At 35.9% G+C, this 19,992-nt stretch overlaps 1 protein-coding gene across 3 annotated transcripts in view; it reads left to right on the top strand.

Annotated features, from left to right (window-relative positions):
• The window catches only part of DYNC1H1 (dynein cytoplasmic 1 heavy chain 1), a 69,602-nt gene that overhangs the window by 2,465 nt on the left and 47,145 nt on the right, over positions 1-19,992 (top strand). For all 3 annotated transcript variants that reach the window (XM_015888966.3, XM_007433395.3, XM_088149828.1), the window contains exons 2-21: positions 3,054-3,141; positions 6,166-6,339; positions 6,772-7,027; positions 8,990-9,176; positions 9,275-9,546; positions 9,943-10,170; positions 10,556-11,632; positions 11,985-12,164; positions 13,464-13,613; positions 14,393-14,539; positions 14,667-14,807; positions 15,091-15,267; positions 15,529-15,639; positions 15,936-16,055; positions 16,299-16,538; positions 16,759-16,914; positions 17,097-17,210; positions 18,659-18,769; positions 18,860-19,069; positions 19,248-19,394. In XM_015888966.3, coding sequence (XP_015744452.2) covers positions 3,054-3,141; positions 6,166-6,339; positions 6,772-7,027; positions 8,990-9,176; positions 9,275-9,546; positions 9,943-10,170; positions 10,556-11,632; positions 11,985-12,164; positions 13,464-13,613; positions 14,393-14,539; positions 14,667-14,807; positions 15,091-15,267; positions 15,529-15,639; positions 15,936-16,055; positions 16,299-16,538; positions 16,759-16,914; positions 17,097-17,210; positions 18,659-18,769; positions 18,860-19,069; positions 19,248-19,394 — 4,286 coding nt within the window. The remainder of the gene's footprint in view (positions 1-3,053; positions 3,142-6,165; positions 6,340-6,771; positions 7,028-8,989; positions 9,177-9,274; positions 9,547-9,942; positions 10,171-10,555; positions 11,633-11,984; positions 12,165-13,463; positions 13,614-14,392; positions 14,540-14,666; positions 14,808-15,090; positions 15,268-15,528; positions 15,640-15,935; positions 16,056-16,298; positions 16,539-16,758; positions 16,915-17,096; positions 17,211-18,658; positions 18,770-18,859; positions 19,070-19,247; positions 19,395-19,992) is intronic.

The raw sequence follows: 19,992 nt of genomic DNA, 5'->3' as shown, positions 1-19,992 counted from the left end.
TCACTGACTTTGTAAATAGATTTACAGGTTTTGTTGGAAATATTGAAAGTTATCTTGTGCCCAAATTTTAAAGATAAATAATACAACTTGATTATTTGCCTCACTAAATTACCCTCGTGTATTTCAAATGACCCTTTAATGAACTGTAAATAACTTTTAGCTTCCAGACCTTTCTGGAAGAGCCATTTTCTGATGTGTGTTGTGCAGTAATTGCTAATGTCACTTAAATGAGGCCAACTAATATTAAATATCATGATACTCAAAATAGTGCATTTTAGTTGATAATTCTGATTCATTACACCACTGCCGTAAAGCAATGCCATATAGCAATACAAAAAATGAGTATGTTTTTTATAATTTAATGGATCTTTTGAAAATGCTGCAGAACATATTAAGAGAGTTGCATGATATATGATTCTTAAGTTATCAAGCAAATCTAAATGATATGCCTCAAATCATTTGTTTGGAAATGTATAATTTTATAAAGTTTGAGCTGTGAGTCCTGGCAATGCTTTGATTGATTTAAATTACATTCATTCAGTTTTGATATTTTCAAATGAGTAGTCATGGTGGCTAACAAATGTTTAAAAGGTATTATACCAATTAGGAACTGAAAGTGAATGCTAAATGCTAAAATTAATTAACTGTTAAAGGCCCGGGGAAATGTATGCATTGTTACAGATTTTTAAATGCTGAAAGAGTTGAGGCTAATCACGACACCCATAGCAATGCTTTTCATAGTCTGGGAACAATACAGGAAAAGGCCCCCCCAGCAACCCAGACAGATGCACTTCTGATCAAAGCATTTTAATGTCCAAAAAGGTTCATAATAGGAGATAGTTTCTCAGATAATCAGGCTTAAACTATTTAGGGCATTAAAGATTAATGACAAATAATAAAAATGATTAAATTATGACCAGTAAGCAATTGGGATGCAGTGCAGATATTTCAGTACAGTAGAGATTCATGTAGTCCTTGTAATAGTCCAGTTTCTGCATTTTGCAATAATTGCAATTTTCTGACATTTTTCAGGAGTAGCCCTAGGTAAAGCAGGTTGCAATAATCAGAATGGGATTTTTGGAAAATTAATATTTCATATCTGAATGATACAAAAATTTAATTTTCACTTTTTGCTTTAATAAATGTATTTCATCAAGAATAAAAGCTTGATTTAGAATGAATCTATAAAGCAGAAATAATGCCAAGAGAACTTTAAAGAACAGTGGTTTTTTTAGAAAATATGTTGAGATTTCTTATAAAAGGTTGTGCATAAAATTTAAGGAGAATTGATAATATGCTTGTGGAGCCTTTAGTGCAGTATCTTTACTCCCTGGAAGGGCTATGCCCCTGATCTTAGATCTTCCAGTAACTGTTTTCTTTCTTTTGGGTATAAAATACAAAAGTCTGGCAAACCTTGCTGAAAGTAGTTTAATACTGTTTATCAGTTTATTTATTGTGTCAACCCCTTGATATTATGGAAAATGCTGAAAGTTCACTTAAATATTTTTTCCTCTAGAGATGTATTGTTCAAATGCATTACTTTTTCTTTCTGTTTCCCCGTTTGGGTGTGCCTCCCAGAGAGCAGCGTCACTGTGCTGCATTGCAGTGGTGTCATTACTACAGCATTGCCAGCTAAAGGAATTGATGATTGAGTCCCATTTTGCTTAAGCTGTTTTCCTGTATGTTTATAAAAGATTGTAATACTTGAGGGAATTGTAACTTCTTTTAAATAAATGTTATTTGCAATGTATCTTGACAGGTTATAAAGAGAATTCTGCAGACTTAATTGTTTATTTGTAAACTGGCATAGTTTGTTCAGATATAAAACAAAATCATGTTTAGAGAAAAAGAATTTATGTAAAATAGTATAAATAATAGCAATAAACAATTCTAGCTTTAGGATTCTTCATTTCTGGAGCCTTGCCCATCAGGCTTCCCAATCTCATTAACGCTTTCCTGGGTTTAAGCCAGTACAAAGCAAGGAACTCTTGAGTAAATGCAATTATCAAGGAACATATCTAAAAGTTTTGAATTCTCCTTGAATGGATATTGCTTATATAAGGGTAAGAGAGGAATTATTCAGTTATTTTTGTTCAACCACAATATACATTTCAATTTCATGGCTTTAAAAAAAAATGTCAAGGTATTTCATGAATTCATTTAGATCCTCCTAGCATAATTCCAGGTACAAAATATCAGGTAAAACTCTTTTTAAAAAAAAAAATCATGGACATACTCATATTTTAGATTACCTTATTCACAATCAGTATTTTAAACCATTTGAATTATTTATTGCAAGAGGAATTTTGGATTACTGAAATGGCAGAATATTTCTTGATACTGCAGTTTGGTCCAGATGCATTAGTAGTATCTAAAATTTGCAAATTGCTATTGATAATTGGAATAGGTTTTGGATGGTTCTAAGCCTGCACTTTATTTTTAATTTTTTTTAATAATAAAGTTTGTGATTCAGAATGTAAGAGGAATAAATAATAAAGAACATGAATTGACTGATATTAAAAATAGAACATGGGTATATGTGTGAAACAAAATGGAAGAATATAATTTATCTGAATGATGGTCAGATCATATGGAGTACAGTTGATAAATACATGTAGTGAAGTAAAGCTGTAAGTGTAATTATGAATGACAAGGCTAAATTTTATGCTAAATTGTATATCATAAAATATGAATTGATGGTTCCGAAGAATTATGAATTAAGCATAGGAGAGGCAGCAAAGATATTAGTCTTTGAAGCGACAAGGTGACCCCAAATCTGCAATTTTAGATTACTGATACATGTTTGCTTTCTGTGTATGGGGTAGTCTGTTGAGATAATGGAAAATATTATTTTGTGTGGCCAGGGTTTAATGATCTGTTCAAAAATTAGATGACTTCCTGTAATTTTTTTTCTTTGTTTTCTAATGTTTCCCTTTGTCCTCTTTTTTTTCTTATTTCTCTTTTTTCATATATCAGAGATATAACTTGCAAAATAAACAAAAATGTCTTTAGTGAAGAAACTGATGCTAGTAAGGTTTCTTAATTATTTGCAGAGGATGTTGGTGATGAAGGAGAGGAAGAAAAAGAATTTATTTCTTATGGGATAAGCACTGACATTCATTATGGTATAAAATCAAACAGGTGAGTCAAGATAAGTCCTGTAGTCTGCTGGTCAGTATGACGATTCTTTGCCTTTAAATATGCCTAACATACATACATATTTGAAAATGACAAATCATTATTGTTCTATGTGGATCATAAATAACAAATGTGAATTAAAGTATGAAATGTTCTAAGAAAGGATTCCAGTGCTTTAGGATTTAGGGCCATATGCATGCTGATTATATTTAACTTTCACATCAAACTATAAGTGTTCATTTGTCAGCAGTGAACAAAGCGACCAAATAAAACAGAATTGCTGTTAGTCAAATTAGAAAGCAAGATTCATTCTACTTTTGGGATGGGATTATTCTCCCTTTGAAGATTCAACTTTACACCTTAGTTGTACTCCCTTCATTTAGCCTTAAATTTAGATGCCCATGTTTCAGCCAAGACTAATTTTCCACAGCTAAGGTTATTGCATCTACTGTGCCAGACCTGGAAATGTCATATACAGGTAGTCCTCGACGTACAACAGCAATGTGGACTGGTATTTCTGTCACTAAACGATGCAGTTGTAAAGCACGACCACATCGCTTAGTGATAGCAATCCCTGCAAGTCCCAGTTGTTGTTAACTGAATCCCATGGTCATTAGCTGAGGCAACTTCCTGCTGGCTTCCCACAACCAAAGTCAGTGGGGAAGCGGACAGGAAGTTGCAAGTGCCGGACTTCAGGGGAAGAAATGGTGGACTCAAGACGACTCTGATGACTGCGGTGGAATGAAGAGCTGGCAAGTAGACCAGCTTTTTAATAATTCCTCTCCAGACAAGGAAAGGACTTAAAATCGCTCACAAATGCTGCAGACAGTTGTTCCTCGCAAGGAGACCACAAGATAGCAGTCTCCATCAGGTTTAGAGCTCTGGGGGACGAGGGAATAACCATCTTGCTCAAGCTACAGTTGGTGCCTTTGAAAGGACACTGGGTTTGCACACTTCCTTTTCTAATCATTTTCAGAAATTGCTTGTTAACTGCTTTTCAGCTATTAGGAACCTTTGGCTTGACAGGTTTTACAGCACCAGGTGAATTTCCTTCAATCCTTAGCGAAAGATGCTTTAAATACAAGTTTAAGGACTTTAAAAAAAAATGTTTTGGAATAAACAGGAAAAGGGTGATTAAAACTTTAATTTTAGAAAGTTACAGATGGACTAAGGATCCAGATAAATTTGAAATAAGATTTTGGAATTAATTATAAATCCTTCCCGTGGGAAAATGCTGTTTTGAATTCTTTTAAAAATAAACATAATAAGATAAGACTTTAAAAATTGGAGACTAGAGGGAACCACAGGCAATCCTCAATTTACAGCCACAGTTGGGACCGGAACTTCCATTGCTAAACACTGTGACCATTAAATGAGTCGTGCCTGATTTTACGACCTTTTTTGCTGCAGTCATTAAGCAAATCGCCACAGTCATTAAGGGATTCCAGCTTCCCCCATTGATTTTGCATGTCGAAAGCCCTCTGGGAAGGTCGCAAATGGCGATCACGTGACCCTCGGATGCTGTAACTGCCATAATTATATGCCAGTTGCCAAGCACCCAAATTTTGATCACATGACTGGGGACACTGCAACAGTCATAAGTGCAAGGACCAGTTGTAAATCACTTTTTTCAGCACCATTGTAACGTCGGATGATTGTTAAACGAATGGTCGTAAGTCGAGGACTACCTATAGGAAGAACTAAAGATTTCAATTAAAGGAGAGGGTCAGTGAGGGTATGAGAGACACAGGGAGGATGCACGGGAGTGTGACATGGGTCAGTAAGGGTGCATAGGGTGAACAAGTGTCTGGCACGGTACAAGTGCAGAGGGGCTAGGGGAAGTTGTGCGGGTGGGGGAGACTTGCCTCAGTGACTTGCAACCTTCCCTGCTGGCTTCCCTGTTGATTTTCTGGGGAAGTCGGCGGGGAAGGTTGCAAATGGCAATCATGTGATGGTGGGTTGCTTGGACTGGTCAGGTGTTGGGACAGCTGGAAATCTGGTCATAACCACCATTCATTCAGCGCCATTGTAACTTGGAACAGTTGCTGACTGAATAGTTGTAAGTCGAGGACTACCTGTATTGTCATATCTCAGTTATTCCTCTTTCATGCTATAGCTGTAGTCAGATGATTGACCAAGACCAATTCGAGAAAGCATATCCCATTTTCTGGCACAAAAACGTTTGAGTGCTGATTATGATGTATGTCATATGAGTAATGATCTTAATTTCCCATAAGAACTTGTCTGAGTTGAAAAGAGATCTGGGTAAGCGTTCTGCAATCTATGTTTGTTAGCTTTTTTTATTTTCTTTGTCCAAGGCTGTAAGGAGTTATATAGCCACTGGAAAGAATAGGGTCGGGATGCCCCCCCTTTTTTTTATGGGAGGTGATTTCCTATTAAAACTTTAAGCACATCATGGGCTTACACAATTGTGTAAGGATTTTATTTTTTCAAAAGTGAAAAATTGGCAGCTTACTAATATTTGCTACCGAATTGTGCTATTGCAATCTTAGGTGCTGTAGGAATTCATGTTGGGAGAGCTTTCTTGTCTGCTTCTGGTTTAAATGCAATTTTAACAGTTCAATTTTTATGTCCAGGCTACCAGAAAATACTAGAACGCTAGGCTAGATGGGAGGTCTCCCCAGAAGATAGCGGTAAACCATTTTTGTACTGTGGCCAAAAAAACTGCTTTAACCTGTTCATGAAGTCAGTAGGGTTGAACTTGGATTCAAAGATCAGGCAAGATGCTGTTATTAGATATGTGGCCTTTCAAGTAATTTGGCAGGATTTTCAAAATCGTTTTTTAATTAGCAGATGTTTTTATTCCTAGATACTGTAAAAATATTTAACCAATGTTATCATATCAAAACCTAATGTCTCTATATACTTTGTATTGTTATTAACTAGTTGAGTACATATTTGAAGTGGAAGTAAGATACAAATGTAACAAAAATTGAACCTGCTTAGAATTTGCATGTCCTCATAATAAACTGAGTAAATGCTTACTAATGTTTCTGTAATCTATAGTTTGGCTTTCATTAAGCGGACACCGGTAATTGATGCAGACAAGCCTGTGTCATCCCAGCTCAGAGTTCTCACTCTCAGTGAAGATTCTCCCTATGAAACTTTGCATTCCTTCATTAGCAATGCTGTTGCTCCGTTCTTTAAGTCCTACATCAGAGAATCTGGCAAGGCAGACAGGTAACTACTCTATTTGGTGCAATTTGTATCTCTAATATGGATGAATGAATAAAGAAGAGACATACAGGAAGATATGTGGAAAGCTATTGATAGTCAAGATCCTAACTGTTAAAAGACATTTTAAGAGGTGTTTTTTTGTGTGTTTTTTTTGATGATGATGATTGTTTTCACACTGCATTTGATGCTACTCCCAAGGGTCCTTATAGGATAGGAGGAAACTTTCTGGACTATGTGATTCCCTGTATAAACTGAACAGCAGTTAATTGTGTGGCACATCTCATTCTTTTATCAAAATTATCTTAAATTGTAATAATAACTTGCATTGTCTTTGTATTGGTGGAGAACATACTCTGGATTGCATGCACATGTATTGTAAATGGCTTAATTACATATGTGGATTTTTATTTGGCCTATTTCTGTATTTCTCTTAAGGGATGGGGATAAAATGGCTCCCTCAGTTGAGAAAAAAATTGCAGAACTTGAAATGGGACTTTTGCATCTTCAGCAGAATATTGAAATACCAGAGATTAGTTTACCAATTCATCCAATTATCACTAATGTTGCCAAGCAATGCTATGAACGTGGAGAAAAGCCAAAGGTTACAGATTTTGGTGATAAAGTGGAAGACCCAACTTTTCTCAACCAACTACAATCTGGAGTTAACCGCTGGATTAGAGAAATCCAAAAGGTAAATTGGGAAATATATTATTATAATTACCATTATTATAATTGCTATTTTATCCCACCTTTTGTATACATAACTCAAGGCAGCAAACATATTTAATACTCCTGCCTCCTATTTTCCCCACAACAACAATCTTGTGAGGCGGGTTGGGCTGAGAGAGAGTGACTGGCCCAAAGACACCCAGCCAGCTTTTATCCCTAAGGGAGGCCTAGAATTCACAGTCTCTGGGTTTCTAGGCCAGCAGCTTAACCACTACACCGAACTGGCTCTCCTAATATTGTATTAGATAATCTAAACGTTGTCTTTATAAGTATTTTACTTTGTTGTTGTTCATTATTTGACCCTTTTCAACTGTATTTCTTATTGCAAGACTGGCATTTTCTGTACAGTATATAGTAACTGGAGTTTATTAGAAGTTGTATGTTCCTAATTAAGTAAGAAGCAGTTGTATGTAAGTTTTTCTATATCATTCCAATAATTATTTTATGTGCAGTCATCAACTACTTTCAAATCCATTGCTTTGCAGTTATATTTTTCAAATTAACTCAGCTTCAACTTCTAATTAATCAGTTAGGAGTAGTTCTCAAGCTATGCTCCCAGATATCTGAATAATGCAAAAATTTTATTAGCAATTTCCCAAATAGAGGGTCAGTAAAAACAGATGAAATTTCCTGGAGAAAAATATGATAAAGTTTTCACAGTCTCTCCTGCAGCGTGCATCTACAGCACTATTTGAATGAAGCATAGCAATGTCACTTATAGGACTGCATGAGTGCAATAGAACTCCAGAATCCTCCATAGTGTACTGGGGTTTGTGAAGGAATAACACAAAGATTCCTCAACAGACAAATTCCCCTCAGGATTCTCTAGGAATAAGCATTAAATAAATTTAAGACATTTATTTGTTATAGCATGGGCTATAACAAAACAATTTATGCAAGTTTACTCAGAAGTAAACCTCAATATGACATTCCTTGGTAAATGAGTTTATGATTGTACCATTAGGATGGGTTCTTACTTCGCATTAACCAAGATGTATTGAAATAAATCACATTTGGCTGGGTTCACACAGCCCATTATTATATTATTTATAGATACAGTGACCATATTTTCTTGGAAAAAATAAAGGGTAAACCTGAAGAAGGGGCAAATCTGAAAGAGGTTCATAAGGTTAAAAAAAAATGTTTATGATTATAACCACGCTTTACAAAGGAAAATTCAGGAGCAAAACCAAGAAAATTAATTAATTAATTAATTAAATTTAAAGGATAGATTTCTGAAATAAAGGACTGTACTTTATCATAAAGGATGTATGATCACGCCATGCTGCTGGGGTTTCCTGGGGCACTGCAGCTTTGTACGATGCTACTGGGGTGGCTGAGGCTTCCAGGGCCGGCTGCACCTTTGTGCTGCGCTGCAGCTCAGGGACCTCTTGCAGCTCCAGAGCTGTGGTGCACCAAGAAGCTCCTGAGCCACTGTGTGGCAAGCAGCCTCAGAGCCACACAGCTCTGGGGCTGCTTACCACCCCACAAGGCAGGGTGCAGGGTGGCCAAAAGGACTAAAATGGGGGGGGAGATAAGTGGGGGGAGTTGAAGAGGAGGGCAGTCCCTTACCTTACCGAGGCTCAGAGCTGGGAGGGACCAAGCCCAGAATGGCTTGGATTGGCGTGGGTCCTTGGCTAACAACTGGTGAGGTTAATTTGGTTAACTATGGCAGCAGGGAGTGCTGGGATTACCATTGCTAAGTGATGCGGACACATGACATTGTGCTTTATGACAGCATCACTTAGCAATGGAAATTCTGGTCCCAATTACTATCATAAGTCGAGGACTACCTGTATAGTAGAACAACATTGAAGCAGAATGAGGAAACCAGGTGCTATATTCATCTCATTGCATAAAATTATGGCTTAATGTGTTTTCATTCTACCTTCATTAAACACGTTACTTCATTTTGTTTTTCTAGGTGACCAAATTAGATCGGGATCCTGCATCAGGCACTGCTTTGCAAGAAATCAGCTTCTGGCTCAATTTGGAACGTGCTCTTTACCGTATTCAGGAGAAGCGTGAAAGCCCTGAAGTTCTATTAACATTAGATATCTTGAAGCATGGTAAACGTTTTCATGCTACTGTTAGCTTTGATACAGACACAGGTAAGAGCTGCCCAGAAACAGAATTTGGCAGAACTGTGATTTTTTTGGCTCTTTTAATACTTAAAAAAACAAATCCACTTTTTTTTTTTAACGCCCAGGTCTGAAGCAGGCATTGGAGACAGTAAATGATTATAATCCATTAATGAAAGACTTCCCTCTAAATGATTTATTGTCTGCAACTGAACTGGATAAAATAAGACAGGCATTGGTGGCAATATTCACTCACCTGAGAAAAATAAGAAATACAAAATATCCTATTCAAAGAGCTCTGCGCTTAGTGGAAGCCATTTCAAGAGACTTAAGTTCCCAGTTACTCAAAGTATTGGGCACACGAAAACTGATGCATGTTGCCTATGAAGAATTTGAGAAGGTAAGTCTTGCTTAGATGCAGATGGAATGAGGGAGGACATCAGACTAAACATTTGGACAGAGAGAGAATACTAGCTTCAACTCAGAAGATGCACAGCCTACTTTCTACTGCACAGAAGCTCTAGTATTGGGACTAATTGCTTATATTGACTGTGTGGTGACTGCATAACTATATTTAAAGATAGATTTCTCACAGATTTCAGTTTTAGAACATTCTGAAAATTTGGAGAAACAGTTGACACTCTGAAATATGTGTTTGTCTATTCCATAATGGCTGGTTACTAGTTGTGTCTCTTCAAAAGTTGGGAAGACAGATTTTCAATAGGCTATACAGTACATAATAAACTCAAAAAAATGTACACAATATGTTGATTTCCTTTATTCAATATTATTTCAGGTCATGGTTGCATGCTTTGAAGTCTTCCAATCTTGGGATGATGAATACGAGAAACTGCAGGTCTTACTAAGAGACATTGTGAAAAGAAAGCGAGAAGAGAATCTGAAGATGGTATGGCGTATCAATCCTGCTCACAGAAAGCTGCAGGCTCGTCTTGATCAAATGAGGAAGTTTCGGAGACAGCATGAACAGTTAAGAGCAGTCATTGTCAGAGTGCTAAGACCTCAGGTAATACATTTCTTGATTACCATTGCTGTTAAAAACAATGATATATTTTCCAAACCTTAAGCATGCATTTAATCTTGTCAGGTGTTTGTTTCATATGCTTCTAGTGAAGGCTATTTTTAATTAGAAAAGATGTTATAAACCAGCTTCCAAAGAAATTGCTTGAACAGCAAAGAACTCCCACAATTGGCTTGTGGGATAAATATTGCAAAGACGTGTTAAAATAGATGCTGAAAACTCATAACAAACATGCTGGCATCTTGAGTTTAAATGAACAGGCCAGGTCATTTTTGATACCTTGTTGAATATTAAAACTCTATTCCTCTGTGCTCTGGAATACCAAATGATAAATAACAAATATCTGATTAACTGCTGTCACTTTAAATAGGTTACTGCTGTGGCCCAGCAAAATCAGGGAGACGTGCCTGAGCCTCAAGATATGAAAGTAGCAGAAGTGTTGTTTGATGCCGCTGATGCTAACGCAATTGAGGAAGTAAATCTTGCTTATGAGAACGTTAAAGAAGTAGATGGCTTGGATGTTTCCAAAGAAGGTACAGAAGCCTGGGAAGCTGCAATGAAGCGATATGATGAAAGAATTGATAGAGTTGAAACCCGCATTACTGCTCGCCTAAGAGATCAGCTCGGCACAGCAAAGAATGCCAATGAAATGTTCAGAATCTTCTCCAGATTTAATGCTCTGTTTGTTCGGCCCCATATTAGAGGTGCTATCCGTGAATACCAAACACAGTTAATCCAGCGTGTGAAAGATGACATAGAATCACTTCATGACAAGTTCAAAGTTCAGTATCCTCAAAGTCAGGCTTGCAAAATGAGTCATGTTCGAGATTTGCCTCCAGTAGCAGGATCTATAATCTGGGCTAAACAGATTGACAGGCAACTTACAGCTTATATGAAGCGTGTTGAAGATGTTCTTGGAAAGGGTTGGGAGAACCATGTAGAAGGGCAGAAGCTAAAGCAAGATGGAGATAGCTTCCGTATGAAACTCAACACTCAAGAAATATTTGATGATTGGGCTCGGAAGGTTCAGCAGCGAAACCTTGGTGTCTCTGGTCGCATTTTTACCATTGAGAGTACTCGTGTGAGAGGCAGAACAGGAAATGTCCTCAAGCTAAAAGTTAACTTCCTCCCAGAAATAATTACATTATCAAAAGAAGTCCGTAACCTCAAGTGGCTTGGATTTCGGGTTCCTCTTGCAATAGTCAACAAAGCTCACCAAGCCAATCAGCTATATCCTTTTGCCATCTCTTTGATCGAGAGTGTTCGCACATATGAACGTACTTGTGAAAAGGTGGAAGAACGAAATACCATTTCTCTCTTGGTTGCGGGTCTCAAAAAAGAAGTGCAGGCTTTGATCGGAGAGGGCATTGCACTGGTGTGGGAATCTTACAAACTTGATCCTTATGTCCAGCGATTGGCAGAGACTGTCTTCAACTTCCAGGAAAAGGTTAATTTATTTTTGTACTTGTTGTTTCAGGTTTGGGGTTTTAAGTGGATGAGTGACGAAGTAATGTTTCAACAGAAAAACTTGAGGAAAATACAAGATGGGAGCAGAAAGTAATCTTTAAAAAAACTCATTAAGTCTTCTTGTTCTGCAGGCATTTCTCTAGAGACCGAAGTAGTATAGGTATCATAATTCCTAAATATACTAAAACTCTAGGTGACCTAGCTAGTACAATTTACACTATATATTTAAAATTAATGGGCATGCAATTACAATGATAAAGAAGTAGGTTTTTGGGGAAAGGATTGTTAAGTACTGAAAAAGAATTTTGAAAGGCTTGTTTTCTATCTTCTAGGTGGATGACTTGCTTATCATTGAAGAGAAAATAGACCTGGAAGTCAGATCTTTGGAAACATGCATGTATGATCACAAAACCTTCTCTGAAATTTTAAACAGAGTTCAGAAGGCTGTAGACGATTTGAATCTTCATTCATATTCCAACTTGCCAATCTGGGTGAATAAATTAGATATGGAGGTAAGCTTCGCTGGCTGTATTTCTTCCTAAACTCTCTGGCTTACATCCTGGGAAAGAATCTGAAGAAAAGGTGATTGAAGTCCACAGTTCTCTTTATTTCCTTTTATATTCAGTTGCTAAATTCCAAGTTGGTACACTTACATGAAAATAGCCCTCATTGTAGCTCAGCAAAACTTACCTGCAAACATACATAGTAGTATAGTGTTACTTATGCTTAGATCTTTTTGAAATCCAGTCTATTTACTTACAGTAAATAAGAATAATACTATTTTTATCAGTTTTTCTGTTTAGATGATAACATGTATGTAGGAGATAAAAGAAGGCAATAAGAATTTAACAAACCATAGGTTCCAGAAATATGCTTTTCCTTGATTATTAAATACACTGCTAAAACTATGTTAGCCTACTTGATCCAGTGTGTCAGTGGGTAGGAAATTTTTTGTTGATGGGGGATGGAGTTTCTTATAATTCTTTTGATTTTGCTTGTTCCTTTTTTAACTGTTCAGATTTTTTGGAATTTAGCAGCATATAAATTGTGTGTCTGTGTATGATGACTCATATTAAAGGTGAAATTTTTAAAAAACTGTCAAATCTTATTTCAATAACCCAGAAATAATGTTGGAAGTTTTACTCTTAAACATATTTTACTTTAAAATTTAAGGGGATTTACTATTTTCTGAATTTTCCAGTGGCCCAGTTTTCATGTAACATTAAGACATATTGATACTTGTTTTGTGTTACAGGTAGTCCTCGCTTAATGACCACAATTGAAACCATTGACTCGGTTGCTAAGCAACACAGTCGCTAAGTGAGACATCACATGACCGCAACTTGTGATTTTATTGCCGGCTTCTCTATTGACTTGCTTATCGGAAGCCAGCTGTGAAGTACGCAAATGGTGATCATGTGACTGCAGGACGCTGCAACAGTCATAAATGCCCATCAGTTGCAAAGCGCCTGAATCTTGATCACATGACTGTGGGGATGCTGTAACGGTTGCAAGTGTGAGGACTGGCCATAAAGTTACTTATCCCACACCATTGTAATTTCTAACGGTCACTAAACATGGCAGTCATTAAGCGAGGTCTATCTGTATGTGCAGACCTAAGTAATTGTGACAGTGTATTATATGAACTATACCACTATAGCTTGTTCAACAAGCCATAGTTTAAAAATGAGTTAATGAATCTGTTGTATATGCATATGGAACCATCGGCAGACAAATCTCATTTAAAACATAAATAAAAACATTAGTACTGTTGTCAAGTGATACAGTTGTTGAATATATTTGCATCCTAGATTGAGAGAATACTAGGAGTTCGTCTGCAAGCTGGGTTGAGAGCATGGACACAAGTACTTCTTGGTCAAGCTGATGACAAAGCAGAAGTAGATATGGATACAGATGCTCCACAAGTCAGTCATAAACCAGGTGGAGAGCCCAAAATCAAAGTAAGTGAAGTTTTCACTTTAAATTAGACCTGCACAGTTTGAATACTATTAGTAGCTGAAGAACCTCAGTACTAGTGCTGTTGAAGTTTATTCTCTGTTTGCACAAATGCAGTAAATGTAATTTTGCAGAGAAGTTGCCTTCCAGAGTGTTTTACTGGAAAATTTCTAGCTCTTCTAACTATAACAATGTATCTATTTTGGCAGTTTATTTAAAGATTAGGGATAAGAGAAAACTGGGGTGCCTATTCCATTGTACAATTGCTAGCCAATAGCTAAAGATTTTGTGCTACACTTTTCCCCAACCTTCACTCTGGTTTTCAGTGTGTGGATTATCTTAATTTCCTGTACCTCATGTTTATTCCCTTGTCGTCTTTGTCTCACTGGACCTGCTATCACTATCGGTACATCAAACAAATAAGATTCATTTTGTTACACGTGTATAAATGTTAGAATTTCATAATCAAAAGAGACAGGTCTCTATGCTAAAGAGTTTTCCATGTAAATGTTCATACTTTGAGAGAGAATAGAGGAATGAAGATGTGGATAAAAATAAAAATTGATTCTGGCTTTGCAAATGAACATTAAGCAGTTAAGGAAATAGTTTCATAGGAGAGGTCAGTTTTGAGATATAGTTTGAAGTAATGAAATACATAGCTTTGCAACTAGGTCAATCACACTGTAACCTGTTCTCCAACTATATCATTGCAGGGTTTTTAAATGAATGTTATTATGCCATTACCTAGTACAGCAAAACTGAACATGGCTTTATACTTTTGCAGAACGTTGTGCATGAACTCCGAATAACCAATCAGGTGATCTATTTGAATCCACCAATTGAAGACTGCAGATACAAACTCTTCCAAGAATTGTTTGCTTGGAAGACGGTAATATTATCACTTCCTAGAATCCAAAGTCAGAGATACCAGGTAAAAAAACCCCACACATTTGACTCAAAGAATTCTTGAGAACATTAAACCTTCAAGAATTTTTGTCAAATTGCTAAATGTTTCCATTTTTAAAAATTGCTCTGTATTTAATTCTGGATTTGATTAGGTTGGTGTACACTATGAGTTATCAGAAGAAGAAAAGTTTTATCGTAATGCTTTGACACGGATGCCAGATGGTCCTTCAGCTCTGGAGGAGGCTTATTCTGCAGTCAAGGGGATTGTAACAGAGGTTGAACAATATGTTAAGGTGGGATTCTAGTTTTTTTCTTTGGGGCATGGGGTCATTTTAAGATTATAATGTATCAGTATTCTATGTGACAGTGTCTTAATTGATTATTTATTTATTGCTGTATGTTCTGCCTTTACACTCTAACAAGTACATTAATTTTATAGGTTGGAGAGTTAGTTCTGTTTTGTTTTTTTAAAGGACCTAAATCCCTAAAAGTAATTTTCTATGTGTTTAGAAATTGATGACTTATTTCTTAAAATGAATTGCTTAAGTTCTCCTTCTGTGTGGGCTTGGTCTATAGGTTTGGCTACAGTACCAGTGCTTATGGGATATGCAAGCTGAAAATATCTATAACCGACTTGGAGAAGACTTAAACAAGTGGCAGGCACTGTTGGTTCAAATCAGAAAAGCCAGAGGAACCTTTGACAATGCAGAAACTAGGAAGGAATTTGGGCCTGTTATCATAGATTATGGAAAGGTAAATATTTTGAAGAATACTATTGAGTAACATTGTTGGTTTGTTAATTTAGTACCTAACCAGATTGCAAAACAAATGTCAGAAACATTGATATTGCTGATGGGTTTTTTTAGTAACTTTTCCTTAAAGCATGCAAATGCAGGCCAGAAATAAAAGGATGGGAATGAATGCGCAAATAAAATATAAAAAAATAAAAACAGTGTTTTGTGTTACAGAGGTAGAAGGGTATAGAATAAAAGTATCATTATTTTCACTGTGTAGGTTCAGTCCAAAGTGAACTTGAAGTATGACTCCTGGCATAAAGAAGTACTGAGCAAATTTGGTCAAATGCTGGGCCAAAACATGACAGAGTTCCACTCTCAGATTTCCAAGGTAAAGATGTTCTGAAGCGAAGATGATAAACATTTGTTATATTAAGTTACTCTAAGCAAAAACAAAAAGGAGAGGAAAGCTAATTGAGCCTAATCTAACACTATATTGACAGATAGGATAAAAGGGTTGTCTTGTTCCATACTTTTTATTGACTTGGGAATCTTAGTTAAAACCCCATGAGTAATAGTGACATCTTCTTTCTGACCTATCAATTTTTAGAGAGGTTTCTCTGTTGTAAGTTGTTCTGAAGTTTCCTGATATATTTATAGCTTTGTCCTTTATTCCATTTCTTATAGTCACGTCAAGAATTGGAGCAACATTCAGTGGATACAGCTAGCACATCTGATGCTGTAACATTTATCACATATGTGCAATCACTGAAACGCAAAATCAAGCAGTTTGAGAAACAAGTTGAGGTAAGCTTTTTATGGCAGATTTTTTTTAAAAAAATTAAAATATATATTCTAATTATAAATTCTTTGTCAATCTCAGATTTTAAAAAATTGCATGTCTTTTTAAAGTGATTGTTTTAACCTTTTCAGTAAAGTCATTAAATTCTTCATATTATAGTAGCAGCAGCTGATTTAAATTTCCAACTTATGTGTCTTTTGATCTTAACATACAATATAACTTTTTTTTTTTTTATGCTGACCATATAGCTATACCGTAATGGCCAACGCTTACTTGAGAAGCAGAGATTCCAGTTTCCTTCATCCTGGTTGTATATTGACAACATTGAAGGAGAATGGGGTGCTTTCAATGATATTATGCGAAGAAAAGATTCTGCCATTCAGCAGCAAGTAGCAAACTTGCAGATGAAGATTGTTCAAGAAGATCGAGCTGTAGAAAGCCGCACAGTGGACTTACTGACAGACTGGGAGAAGACAAAGCCTGTAACAGTAGGTTTCCATTAATTCAACCAGTTGTTTTTCTCTTTTAGCGTCAACATGCATTTGGAGACCTGTTTCTTAATTTCACTCCATATGTATCAGCTATGAAGCTAAAATGTGATAGTGCTGAAGTTCCAATTTATGTAATGGTGGGCTCTAAAATATCAGATTTGATATTAAATTTAATAAATTAATTAAACAATTAAAGTTTCATTATTGCTTTCTTAAGGGCAACCTGCGTCCAGAGGAGGCTCTCCAAGCACTTACCATCTATGAAGGGAAATTTGGAAGGTTGAAAGATGACCGTGAAAAATGTGCAAAGGCCAAAGAAGCTCTGGAGCTTACTGATACAGGACTTCTCAGTGGCAGTGAAGAACGTGTCCAAGTATGAAAAACCAGAGTTTGGTTCTATGAATTGGAACATGAATGTTTTATAACTGTGAGATTGTAATTAGAAAAACATATGTCTCTGCTATAGTTACACTGATACTTCAGAAATCATATATTTTGTTATTGTATCTATTCATATTTTTATGTATTCATATTTTTAACTTTTTTGCATCACAGGTTGCCTTAGAAGAGCTACAGGACCTTAAAGGAGTCTGGTCTGAGCTTTCAAAAGTTTGGGAACAGATTGATCAAATGAAGGAACAGCCTTGGGTTTCTGTACAACCCAGAAAGGTATTACTTCAGCTATTCATGTAGAAGATGTAGAACTGAGGGGCAGGGGGTGTCACATATTCTTAAATGCACAATATATCCTCCTTTATATATTTAACTCTTATAATGTAGAAATTGAAACTACCTTTTTTCAGATGTGTTGGAAAACACTCATTAACACAAATTGGGTAGCCTCATAATGGGAGGCCTAGGAGCTTTGGTATACCCTTTGAGAGTCCATAAAGATAAATCACTGAACTTCAATCACTGTTCTTTCATTATTTTGAACCATATTAGAAACTAGGAACCTCTAGAGATAATCTACTGATGACTCATATTGCATATCTCAATACTGGTTTCTTTTAAGTCCCTACCTCCATCAAAATTTACTTTTTCAGCATTAAATTATATGTACTTCATATCAATATTAATTGGGAAGAGTGTTTGAACATTGAACCCATTTTGGTATAACACAACTTGGATTAACTGTTACTATACAGTTTATTGTCTATTGTTTTATTTTCTTTTTTTTAATATTTGTATTACTGCAAACTGAATGAAAGGTGGCATATCCACCTTTAATATTTGTATTACTGACCACTGAATGAAAGGTGCCATATCCATGTCAAAAATAATATTTAAGCAAGCAGAAGCTGATGGGTTTGGTTTTGTTTGATGTGTTGATAATGTTATTTTTAGGGACCTTGACCCAGTTTCTTTTGAATTGAATTTGTATAGTTTGGTTATGTTCATCCATCAACCCAGAGTTCCTTGGGTAGATGGGTGGCTATAGAAACTTGTTAAATAAATAAAATACATAGAAGTGACACTGTTGCCTGGAAAAAAGGTGGTTTAAAAATGTGAAGAGCTATTTTATGAAATGGATCCATGCTATGGTGGTCCAGACTTTTTGGATAAATACTTCCTTAGTTATTTTACTATTGCATAAAGTACATTACAAGAATATTCTTTTGGTATTATCTCTGTTTTATTGGTTTGTATATTAGATAAGACATCAACTATTTCTTTTCAAAAAGATTGGAACTGGAGAAATCTGAGTTAATTTTAACTAAGGAAAAAAAGCCTAGTAATAGTTAACAAATGCAAAGTTTCAAAGGCACAACTTCAGTATACCCCTAGTCTTGCAAAGTCTCCCAAGCTTCCACAGCAGATTTGGCAAATTGGTTTGGCAAGCTATACCTATTTTGCTGTCAGCTGGACAGTACTGGATGCAACCATATAAGTAGGGCTAGAATAAAGCCAAGATTTGGGCAAAGAAATTTTACAATGAATTAATAAGATCAATTTATATTTGCAGACTCGGGGTGGGTATACAGCTGGTCATATCACAGATAAAGATTACTTCAGTTAAAATATGTTAATAAGTATGTAATAAAACATGTATCAACATTTATAGATTAATAGCCTTCAAAATGTGCTACTTTTTCAAACTGTTCCTGTTTTGACAGCTTCGACAAAGTTTAGATGGCTTACTAAACCAGCTGAAGAATTTTCCTGCTCGGCTACGTCAATATGCTTCCTATGAATATGTTCAGAGACTTCTGAAGGGTTACATGAAGGTACGTTTGCTTTTGAAAAATACTTGAATATAGCAGTATGTTGATTAAAAAAATAATTTTATGCTTTTCCTCCTGATGTCTTTCTTCCAGATAAATATGTTGGTAATTGAGCTGAAATCAGAAGCTCTTAAAGATCGTCACTGGAAACAACTGATGAAGAGGCTGCATGTCAATTGGGTGGTTTCTGAACTAACTCTGGGGCAGATTTGGGATGTTGACTTGCAGAAGAATGAATTGATTGTGAAGGATGTGCTACTGGTGGCACAGGGAGAGATGGCACTGGAAGAATTCTTGAAGCAGGTAGCAATTCACCTTTAATATCTATACCACTTAAAAGATTTTCAGTTTATATTCTAGTGATTTTTTTTAACAAAAATATGAATAGATTATATTCCGTAACTGGGTTTTGTAGAGAAGTTTCACAGTCTTTACTACCATAAGCTCTAGGTCTCATTGTTACTTTGTGTTTTGTTTAAAGATACGTGAAGTATGGAATACCTATGAGTTGGATTTGGTTAATTATCAGAACAAATGTCGTTTGATTCGTGGTTGGGATGACCTCTTCAACAAGGTCAAAGAGCACATCAACAGTGTATCTGCAATGAAGCTTTCTCCATACTACAAGGTAATGACTAGCTATATTTATTTTATTTTCTCCATATCTCAGTATGTTTGAATATGGTAATCCATGCTTCAGTTTATTCTTGGAAAAGTTTTGACATCTTAACAAGCATAGACACAATGTGCAAGCTTCCATACAAAACTACTTACAATTTAGGATCATCAGCAGAATACCCAGAGGCCTCAATTGCTGCAAAATGTGGCAGCCAGGCTGCTCATAGTGAATGACAGCCAACTGTTTCCAAACACAGTTCATAGCATGAATGGTTTTAGAACCCAGCTATCTGAATACCTGCTTGTGTCACTAGCCTGCCTGGTTTTTAAGATCTGTAACAGAAGCCTTTTGAGAAACTTCATTATTCACAGAGCCTGTTCAATAAAAATGCAGGAAAAGGACTGCATATTTTGAAAAACAATTAAAATACATTATTTTGGCCCTTAACATTCTGATTTCTGGTTTAAAATACTTTTTATATGTTTTAACATTAGTTTATTATATTTTATTGTTTATCACATTGTGATCTTTATGGAAATACAATCAGTACTTTTACCGAATAAATATAATTGTTGTAATTTAATGGTGACTCTGGTAAATTAATAGA

This window comes from Python bivittatus, unplaced genomic scaffold (genome assembly GCF_059951505.1).
Source record: "Python bivittatus isolate LINGU-HERP-01145 unplaced genomic scaffold, Pbiv_v1 ctg000580_np1212, whole genome shotgun sequence".
NCBI classification, from domain to species: domain Eukaryota; kingdom Metazoa; phylum Chordata; class Lepidosauria; order Squamata; family Pythonidae; genus Python; species Python bivittatus.
The sequence above is the reverse complement of the archived record's forward strand: the minus strand, read 5'-3'. Positions and strand labels throughout refer to the sequence as shown.